This window comes from Prosopis cineraria, unplaced genomic scaffold (assembly GCF_029017545.1).
Source record: "Prosopis cineraria cultivar Desert tree isolate PC_DT_omini unplaced genomic scaffold, ASM2901754v1 PC11, whole genome shotgun sequence".
Classification (NCBI taxonomy): domain Eukaryota; kingdom Viridiplantae; phylum Streptophyta; class Magnoliopsida; order Fabales; family Fabaceae; genus Prosopis; species Prosopis cineraria.
This window is the reverse complement of record NW_026555342.1, coordinates 12,091,106-12,102,683: the sequence shown is the minus strand read 5'-3', so window position 1 is coordinate 12,102,683 and position 11,578 is coordinate 12,091,106. Positions and strand designations below refer to the sequence as shown.

General features: G+C 29.5%; 1 protein-coding gene across 2 annotated transcripts; it reads right to left on the bottom strand.

The window, feature by feature from the left end:
- Positions 1-435: 435 nt before the first annotated feature.
- On the bottom strand, positions 436-2,809 carry LOC129287112 (autophagy-related protein 8C-like). 2 transcript variants are annotated; one of them, XM_054923267.1, is made up of 6 exons: positions 2,677-2,809; positions 2,444-2,506; positions 1,928-1,983; positions 1,745-1,848; positions 819-937; positions 436-721 (listed from the first exon to the last, which is right to left on the bottom strand). In XM_054923267.1, the coding sequence occupies exons 2-6, from the start codon at positions 2,478-2,480 to the stop codon at positions 627-629; spliced, it is 411 nt and encodes a 136-aa protein (XP_054779242.1). In that variant the 5' UTR covers positions 2,481-2,506; positions 2,677-2,809; the 3' UTR covers positions 436-626. The 2 variants fall into 2 exon arrangements, with proteins under 2 accessions (XP_054779242.1, XP_054779241.1); XM_054923266.1 differs by having other exon boundaries at positions 2,647-2,803.
- Positions 2,810-11,578: the final 8,769 nt, after the last annotated feature.

Here is an 11,578-nt window from a genome sequence, read left to right as displayed (position 1 = left end):
AATTGTATTAACTTGGTTAATTAAATTGGTTAGAAAGACACACTTATACAAAATTATATAAAGAGTTTAATTTGATCAAGAAAGTAAAAATTAACTTAAGCCTAACTAAAAAAATAGACAAGAAATCTAACATCCAACAACTCTTAAGACTCCACTCACTCCCATTTTCATTTCACTAGTTAATTAAATTTTTATAAATCTGTCCATTTAGTTTAATTAACTAAAATCAATCAACTCTTAATTAGTTTAGCTCACTAGTTTAGTTTTAATTAACCTTAATTAGCCTCCTTAATGAAAAATAACCTAAGTTATCATTAATATTATATTAGTGTTAATTTAATTATTTTGAAATGTAAGCAACATGCGCTACCCCCTCCCCTCTTTTGGGTCACACAGAAAAAGGCAAAAAAGAATACATATGCGAAATCACAAGACTAGATTAATCCACTGGATTCAATTCAAGTAGGTTAAAAGATAATGGACATAGTCAAGGTCTAGGGCGGTAATATTACCCAGAAATTACTTAAACCATAACGAATAAACACGTCATGCATTGATCGGCGATAGCAGAGAATTTACACTTCATGATGTTATTTACAGAGGCCGGAGACCAAAATAGAATGTATCTACTGAGATCCAAAGGTGTTTTCTCCGCTGTAAGTCATGTAAAGGAAGCCATCCTCATCCTTATTTTCTTCATAAATAGAAGACATTAAGGAAGCTGCAACACCATCGGAAAAAGCAGATTTAGTTCACAGGCACTGTCATAAATATGCAACCACAAAAAAGGAAGGCATTTATCAGCCAAGACCACTTACCAGTTGGAGGTAGAGTGTTATTGATGAAAACAAAGATAGCCTTCTCTGCACTGAGCTTGATCCTTTTACGGACCACATAAACAAACTGACCCACTGTCAAATCAGCTGGTACAAGGTATCTACATCCATCAAAATAGGCGGTGTTAGATTTTAGATATCAATTTTGTTTCAGGCTTGTCCTTTATACACCATAATAGCTTAGGCCACTTTGTAGGACTCATCTCTAGCTTTATATATCTTTAACTAGTTCTTTGCATCTTAGTCTAATAAGGCGCAACACATATCATGAAGACCTACATCCTTATCATTATTCATTCAGGGCCAGAACATGCATTCAGCTAGACGTCCAAAATTAAGGTGCTACAAAATGTATCTGAAAAATTAGAATAGCCATAACTCATCAGCATGCAACTGCACTCTTTAGAGAGCAAAACACCAGAAATCTGATTTTGCATTGATTCCAAACCTTTACTTTATGTTAGGTTAACATACAAATTTGAATGAAAAGAGCAAGTAGTTCAGTCATACAAGCAGAAAACATTCCACTTATGTTAGCATCTGGTGTGGATCTGACTTGAGGACAGTCCAACTTTAGCCGCAGACATCAAGCACCATAATATCAACCTGCTCATGAATCTCAAACTAATGCTAAACTTATCACTACCAACGCAGAACTAGAACAAAATCAGAGTCCATCATCACCATACATTATCACAAGCAGCAGCATCAGTCAGTAACAACACCCTATATTCCTATGAGATCATCAGTGCCACGTGATGCTCTCTTGAATGATGTAGCACCTTCCAAATATTTTCACATTCACGGCAATAAAACAATAAAATAGAAGCACCCAAATTTCCAAGGAAAGAAACAAAAAAATTCAAGCAAAATAATGTAGTCCCAAGAAAGTAAAGCACTAGTCTCACGTGTAAAATCTAATTAGGGAAGCGGAATGGTATAAGCAACACAATCTCTTACTTCTTTTTATCATGTCTGGAATGTCACTTCTTTCAGCTTTCTCCACAATCACCTGTACGGCATTCCCATCAAACAAATGCGCCTCAAGAAAAAACAAATGAGCACACAATATATACTGACTATAATCTTACAGGTATTCTATCAGGATACTTCTCTCTGATGCGAGAAGCTTCAGCCTGCCTTCTTTCTGAAAGGAAAGAGACCAAAAAATTTAATTCATTGATACTCGAAACAAAAGGAATTTAAAAGTTAAAATATTGCAACAAAACATATGGCCTTAAAGCCTGGATCCAAAGTCTTCACAGAAATAGCTCCAATAAACCTGATACTGACTGCCTGTTGCCTGATATTCATCCCCAAAATAAAAGGCATTGATGGGATCATGGGACTCAGAGAAATTAACATAATTGAAATCACAACCAGGTAAGTTCAACCTTAAAAGTATATCCTCTTTTTCTAAAGACTCTGGCATTATTTAAGCCCAAATTACTTCTCTAATTACAATTTGAAATTACGATGGATTGGTTCCAATAATTTCAATCAGTTGAAGTCTTTTCGAGAAAAGAAAAGAAAAATATGCAGGATCAACATGAAAGCTTTAAAGTCCCGCAAACCCAAATTAAAAAAAGAGCAAGATCAGCACTCACCCAATGGATGATCAAGCTTGAAGGAGCTTTTCGCCATGATGAAATTCGCACAGCGATAGATCCCTGCAAAGTCCAAACATGACGGTACATCATTAACCCCACAAAACTCAAAAAATCAAACCGATAAAGGCCGACAAAGAAGAAGAAGAAGAAGAAACAGAGCCGAGAACATGGCGTGAAAGCTTCAGAAACAATAAACATACTGGACACGAAAGAATGAAATAGCTAAAAACCAGAGAGAAAATAGAAGAATAGATCGTGAAACAGTGGATCAGATAGAGAACTTTGAAGAGTATATGGGAAGTGGTGAGGGAGGATTAGATTATAAGAGGGGTTTTTGTTGGGAGTTTCAAGGGAACACGGAAACTGTTAATATAATTTTATACTTTTCTGAAGGATTTGGGTTCCCTCTTTCGCAAGAAAACAAAACTTCGCCGGCGTGGCCTGATAGTTGGACTCAAAGTTCTTTTGCCCTCTCCTCCCTTTTTCTTTTTTCTTTCCCTGAAACAAGTTTTATATTATTTTATGTTTTTTATTTATTTTCACCGTAATTTTGTGACACACTATATATTAAACACTTAAGTTCAATTCTCGCCCAAATAAGTTAAACTTCAGAAAGTTATTTTAAATATGAGTATTATTAGGAAGATTTAAACTAAACGCGTGAAATATAACAATAATAATAATAATAAACCTTATTTAATTAAATAGGGTTCGTTATTTAATTATACGGTACTTTGATATTTAATCATCAACCAGACTCTTAAGATTATTATTAATTAAAAGTCTCATTTAATAACTTTTATAGTGTCTTCTTTCTTTTTTTGCTATGCCTTTTTACAATGTTCAATGTTATTTATTTCACTTTCTCCACTGTCCTCTCATGATCTTATCTGTATATGTCAAATCATTTTAAACAATTTTCTTTTATTTTTTTCTTAATAAAAATCACACCCCACTTTTCTTCTTATATACATATTTTGAATTTTATTTTTTTGTATACATCTACACATTTATCTCATAATCTCAACACTCTCATTTCAATTACTCTAACTTTATTTTAAAGTTCAATATTCATTACAATGCAACATATTTGATCTTATAATAGTTTGAATTAAACTTTCTTTTAAAGTTATTACGTGATTTTCAATCACCAAATAACTATTTTAAGCCTTTTTCTATTTTAATTACTCAACTTGTATCTTATATGCAATATCTTCATCAATTTTTCTATCATTTTCAATGATAACTCCTTAAATATTTAAACTTTTTTACTTGCAGTGTGACCTGATCTTCCAATTTTACTTTCAAAATATTGCAATCTTTCAAATTTGCAAGCAAAGATTCTGTTTTATTCTAAGGTTTTTTTTCTATAATTCAAGTTTGTAATTAATCTCTTCTCTTATTTCACAATAAGAACTATTCCATCTGTAAAAAAAACATGTAATTGGAATTTTTTCTTAAATATGTTGAGTTAAAAAATGCATGAAAAATATGGAAAAAAAAACTGACAAATTATTTGGAGTAGCTTATAAAAAATTCTAACAAAATTCTCGCCATTAGCTTTAATTTCTTCTGTCATTTAAACTAAAATCACTTTTTTTTTTCTTTAATTCTAAACTAACAGGCTATTATCCAGCATTGACTTGTCCAAATTGTTGGAAATCTTATCTTATCTTGAGCAAATTCCAATCTTCTCAGTTACTGTTTTTTATGCAGCACAGGAAGAGGAAACAATAATACTGAATTGTCATCATTCTATTGGCTGATGTGTTTTAATTTATTTATTTTTGTCTTTCTTATTTCGGTTGTTTTAAAAATCCGGAGGGGAATGAACCGGGTATTATGGCGCTCTTCAAACTGGATGAGCATCTTCTACTCATCCCTCTTTCTTTCTTTTTTTTTTTTTATTTTATTCCCCTCATCTCATCTCCACCCTAAATAAAGAATAAATGATTCAAATTTAATTGTTTTATGAAACAATTATCATATTAAAAAATAAATAAATATTTTTAACAGTTAAAATTTGACATGTCCAATTTGTAGCTACGATAAATTAAATAAGAAATTTTACTTTATAAAATTTTTTTAATAACAATACACAAGTATGAACTGTGCAGGTCAAATTCTAACCATTTAAATTTATTTATTTATTTTTATATGATATTATGATAATGTGCAGGTCAAATTCTAACCATTTAAATTTATTTATTTATTTTTATATGATATTATGATAATATTTTATAAAATAATTAAATTTAAACCATTTATTTTCTTATTTAATGGTAGATATAGGATGATGAGATGAAAAAAAAGAAATGGGACAAGGAGAAGAGGATCCGGATCCGGACCCCTTCCAATTTTGGGTTATGTGTATTTCACCCTTTCACAAACAAGTTTTACCTTTCACCTTTACAAGTTTCACCTTTTATCTTTTTACGCCAAAATCTGGCCCCTCTAGTTGGGCCTTGATTCCTGTTTGTTTGGTTTTTTTTTTAACTTGGAGCTGTTCAATGAGAAATAAGTGGGCTTCATATTTGGTTCATTCCATGTTATTCACCCTTCTTGTTGGGCCTTATTTGTTTATTCATTACTAATATGAAATATAAAAGATTATAAAAATATATTTAATTTTAGATTCCAATCAATAAAAAAAAAACACGGCTAGTTTTTGTCCAAATATAAGTTTCTTTAGTTTGAGTCTTTAATTTAATTTTCGTCTCAAAATACATGTATAATATACCTAACAGAAAGAAATCAGCTTGAGAACAAGAGTTAAGGTTTTCATGTTCTCTTCTTGGAAGTAGAAATTAAGTTTTGCATCTATTTTATCACCCAAAAAATGTTTCATCTTTTTTTTATTTGGTCAAAAAAAAAATGTTGCATCTACTTGTTAGGGACATGCGTCTAGCCAAATTTTACATCAAACTGCACTTGCACGCAATTGAACAAATAAGTTCACCATCAATAATTGGAGCTGGATAAAACGAAGTTTTTAATTTAAATTTTGTGAATAAAAAATCCACATCAGGAGAATTTTTAAAATGTTGTACAAGTATATGTAGCAATTTTTTTTAAATTTTTCTATTATAATTTTTCGCAATATAAAGACTGCTATAATTTTTTATGTGAAAAGTCAAAAAAGTTTTTAATGATAAATAATAGGCCGTTTATAGATCAAATAAAAGTGAAAAATACTTTTTTTCTTGCATTACTCTTTTGATACATAATCAAATGGTTTGGAAAAATTTTGGAATATCAAATTTGAAGTATTACACTATAATTACTTGATTCGCACATAACATATTTTCTCTCTCTCACATAGTAAATGGCTCATTGAGTGTAAATTTAGTCAGAAGCCCTTTATCATTTGCTCTCAATATTTAAAGTGAGATTAGTCTCTACAAGCGATGAAGATTACTTCTTGTTCACACCAAAATACATGGGGAAAACAAAGTTTATAATTCCTGAAGTCGTAATGAATTTGGGTCAACGTTCTTATAGCTTTCCTATTAAAGAATCAATTGCAATAATTGGAGTCAATTTTGCTCAAAATTCTTATTATTTCCAAATATTATTGCTTTATCAGTCAGCGACACATCATTATTACATCATTAACATGTCATTTTTAAGAATCTTAACCAAAGTTGATTATAATTCTAGAGACTACAGTAAAACGTTAACAAAAAAACTATACCAAAAAGGCAAAAGCTAATCACAGTTGTGAGGAACAAAGCCTATGTTCGATTGGAAAATATATGTTATGGGCCAATCTGACAAGTGCAAAAGTAAATAAATAATTTGATCCACCAGGTTGCTTCCTTTTCCCACACACTCCACCTTCCTCTGTCTCTGTCACTCTCAAAACCATGGGACCCAAACACGACATCATTAATCCCTCTTTCTCTGCATCCCCTTCAACAAGTTCCACGTCAGCACGTGGTTCTGAGGAGGAGCTTGAAGAAAAGGCTCTTCATGGCTGCCAAGGAACACACATGCAGACTCTACAATTCTGGAGAGGTGCATTATCATGTTACTCTGTTAGCAAAAGTACGACCACCATTGAACACCACTTCTCCTCTGTAATGAGTAATCAATTCGCCGTTAGTTTAGATGTCAGTCAAGTTCATTGTGTCAACCGATTCATGATCATATATGTTCTTAGCTTGAGGATGATCACATGATATCTGGGACTGGAATTAATGATCCAAGTTGGGAACTTTAATGATGCCGGAACTGATTCTTCTGAGGATTCATCTAAAGGGTTAAAGCACTGGGATTTTACCAGCCCGTTAATGAATACAGTAATAATTAACATTGTTGCGGATATTTGCACATGAATGTGGGAACAGCGAATAAGCAGAGTGCGCTTGTTTTCTGGCGTAAAACAGGGTAAAAATATCAGACTTTATTTACACATTACACATCGCGTCCTCTTCTAGGGGTGCTGTGTAATGTGTCATGTCCAATAATCACTACATATGCATTTATTAGCCACGTCACACTTGCTGATATGGACACTATAGCAAGCAAATTATAGGAAGAAGTGATGACTTATAAACAAAAAACACTCACAAGAGTGTCAGTTATAGAAGGAACATACGAAAAATATTTGAAAATTCAGGATTCATGTCAAATTTTTGACAAGCCATGTACATGTATTGAAAGATTAATTTTTGCAAATAAAAATAATGGTATGAGAGTTTTTTTGGGAGGGAAGGATGGGGGACGACTTGACCAAATTAATGTGAGTGAGAAGTGAAAGAAAAGATGGGACAGGAAAATCTGGGTGATCTTGAAAACTAAAGAGGAACTTGAAACAAATGTGGATGGTCACATGTGGGGGTGTGTGGTGATTGTGGACCAAAGTTGATTACATATAAATGTAGAAACAGAGGATGTACTTGTGGACCAATATTATATCGTAAAAATGGCAGCACTTCTTGTCCCTCTATTTATTTGCCCTTGGTTCCCTTTAATTACAAGACTATCTCAACTGTTAAAGGAAAAAAGTAGTAGTAAAATTTCTGTGGTCATTTAATGAAGACAGAACAGAAAACAACCAGTTGCTGTTAGCCTATTTATTACCTTTATTTATTGTCATTGCCCATTTGCTCATCAGGATCGCTATATCTACAGTTATGGCATCTTTTGGCAATCATTCCATGAATTCACCAATTCTCTATTGTTCTATTTATAAGTTATTATTTTTAATATATTTTATTAAAATAAAAAACTTTAAATTTTTGTAATTTTATTTTTATTAAATATATATACTGCAAAAATAAAATATTTTAACATTTAATAATATTTTCAGCATTTAATAGAAGATAAAGGTATGTACAAAAATTATAGAGATACTCTATAAATAAAACTAAAATAAGTGCTCCCCACAAAAAAAATGAGAAAAATAAAAAGGAGTAGTGGAGTACTTATTTAATGAATTATGCAAAGGTTTTGGCTTGGTCCTAAATAAATGTATCATTTCCTCTAGCCTCTCATATGAAACTTTTCTTTCCTGTAATACCTCTCTCTATTAGGATATTTCTATTATCATGCATTAAATTTTAGTCATTAAATGGCAAGGCTATTCTTAAAAAAGTGTCAAAAATTTTCTACGCATTAACTAGAAATAATTAGTTTACTTATTCTTTATTCTACAAATTAGTTAAGACATTATATTTAAGACAAGAAGGTGTATAACAAAATTTTTAAGATTCCATGCTCTATAATACTATTCCCTCCCTTTAAATTTATAAGAAATCATTTGAAAAAAAAAATCTATATTTCATAATATAAAATATTTTGTGGATTACGTACGTTGTTTTATCTATAACATTTCTAATAATTAACAATTGAAACTAGATGTTAAACATAAGGGAGCCAATTTTTTTATGAAGATGAATTAAAAAGAATACAGCATTATCAGTGAAACTGGGTATAATAAAATGTACTAGTCTATCACAAACTGAGGTTCCAATCTTTATTAAGAAAAAGTGCTCACATTTACTACCCCTAAAATTTGATATTGCTTGCTCTATAATTAATACTCTTTCAGTCACTATCATAAGCATCTATCAAGACTTTACTAACAGGGTCACGGTTCAGATTTTTAATTTTGTTTCTTAGTAACGTATGCGAGTTGTTTAAGATATATATATATATATATTTTGGTCCCAAAATTATAAAATTTTGTACCATATATATTTTATAGAAATCTTCGTGTTTAAATTCTGGCTTCACATAGTATTTCTTCACCTCAAAATAATTTACGTTTATTTGAAAATATTTCTTCAATATATTTTGTAGTCTAATGCTTTATAGTTGGTAGCCGTTAAGGAAAAACAATAATTTTTCATTGCATAAAAATCAAAATGAAGATATGTAATATGTATTATTATATGGGAAAATATTCCCTTCATTTAAAAATATAAGAAATTTTTTCTTATATTGGATGTTAAAAAATATGCTTTCATCCCAAATTATAGAACATTTTTTAAGAAATTTAACATCCTAAAATATAAGATACTTTAAAAAAATAAGATTCATTAATTATGCTTTTCTAATATTACCCTCACATATATTCTTTCTTTTTAATATTCTTCTATAAAAGGACTATCAAATAAATGACATTTTTAAAATTTTATATTTATATTTTTAAAAAATAAAGTTGTAAAGTATATTTAATAATACTTATTGTTATATGTGATTTTATTTGAAAGTATCCCATGAATTGGGATAAAAGTAATATAAGAAATTTTTAATTTTTAACATGTAATTAACGAGCCTTTCTTTTTTCTAAAACTATTCTTAATAAATGCACCACTCCACACTTCACCTTTAAGTAAGATACACTCTTAAAATAAGGTAAGCATGAAAATATAGTATTAGTTTGAAAATAATTAACTAATATATTAGAATGTGTAATTTAATTAAAGTGCCTTATATTTTTTTAATAGAGGAGTAATCATTACTTTATAACAACTATTTTTTATTTTCTTCTAAAAAAACACATATAACATTTCATATTTAAAATAATATAATTTTTTATTTCATTTTATTCTGTGAGCTCAAGGAGCCCTTATTTGTTACTCCTTCTACTTAAAAATGTAAGATATTTTTTGAGGAATTAGATATTTAAAAATGTAAGGCATTTTTAATCTTTCAAAATGTAATCATTACATTTTTATCAAAAGTATTCCTATTGATAATAACTTTATATTTATTGTATGATGTTTAATAGAGATAAATATGAAAAGATATAGTTAGTTGAAAAGTAGGTAATAACTTTATTGAGAGGTAAGATTCAATTAAAAATACTTTGTATTTTTAAACAGATAGGGTGCTTGTTAGGCTATTACTTATAAATTGAACTTCTCAAGAAAATAATATGTTTATAATTATTTTTTATATAGAAAAATTATAATTATAATTAGATATATTTCTAAATAAAGTTGGTTAAATTAGTTAGTCATATTTTAACTACAATTGGCTAATATGTGTTGACCCAAGTACTTCCCTTGCTTCAGTTTTAATTCCCCAGAAGCTAATTCAATATGCAAGAATTAATTCCTCTTGCTTTTCTCTCTACTTTCTTCAATCCATAATGTAAAACTCATTTAATTGAATCATAGACTTTATGAAAAACAGTCTAAATTAGCCACTGTTTTATTTATTTTTTAAAAATCATTAAAAATATTCTAAACTACTTTTAAATTAAGGTTTTAATATCTACTACATTATATTCCACAGGTTTTATTTATAAGGTTAAGAGAGAAGATTAATTTTAGTTTTATTTATGGGATACTTCATTATTTTTTATATTTATCTTTACTTTTTTTTCACAAAATTATCTTTACCTTTCTGCCCTTATTAAATGCTAATAAAAGTTTACTAAAAATAATTCTTTTTGTTTTTATTAAGAAATAGAAGTGAAAACTTATTAAATTTTAAGATAGAATTAATGAAATTTGAAGTTTTTCTTTGTTCCAGTAAAATATGTTAAAAGTGATTTATAAATAAAAGTATTAATAACTTCTTCTTCTCAATATATTAAGGTCTTTCTTTCTCTAAAACCTTAGGTAAAAAATGATAGTATTTCCAAATAAATTAAGGGTTAATAATTGCATGAGAAAAATAAGAAATAAGAGAGATAACAAATTAACAATAGATACCCCAAACTCTCGATCCGGTATGATTCCTGACTAGCAATCACCCCTTGTATTTATTATGCTTTATATTTATTAATATAAATTCTCATATAAATTTATCTTTCATTTTTCATAAGTGTCTTAATAATTAAGACTAAATATAAAAAGGAAAAACAATATATATTTTTCATGAGAATGAAATTTTATGGTGTGCCAATTTTTTTTAAAAATTGTTTATATTTTAGACTGAAAGAAGTAACTACTTTCATTAAGAGAAGAATTAAAATAGCGTAAAAAATGACAACTTGATTTCTTAATTTCATTTCAAAAGTGCTGAATACGTTAAAAAAAAAAAATTGAAAGCTTTGGAATAATAAATAACTAATCTCATTAAATGACTGATTAAAATAATATAGAAAATGACTACTTCCATTTTGCTATTTTTTTACACTATTTTGGCTTAAACATAAGCTTGACTCAAAAATGCGCTTTAGCCTGAATTTTATAATACTCAACAGAGGAAATTCTTGGATTTGGGGTGTCTGTCTCTGTGCAATGCACGAAAAATAGATCAGTGAGTCGAAAGAGTTGTTTTTCTTGGTGTCCCCCTAACAAACTCCAACCAGCCGCGTTAATTAAGAATTTGAAGAAACCCTTTTTTGCGATTCCAGGCTCAGGAATTGGTAGGCTAGGATCCAAATCAAATGCATAATTTCCTAGGCTGTTCCTTTTCTGGACCTATACGTGCCGAAAGATGCTATTTTTTATATAACTAACTCCACTTACAGAAATATCAGCCTTTGAATGAGGAAGAAAGTTATGATCTGTTTGGTAATTGGTACTACTGCTCAATCCGTGCTCTGCTTCTTCCTCTCACTCACCTATACGCTTTTTCACCACACTCCTCCTTCAACTCAAGCTCTTTCTTAAATGCACTAACTCAATTCCTTTTTTTGAATTTCAAATGTGCTTCCCTCATTCTCTT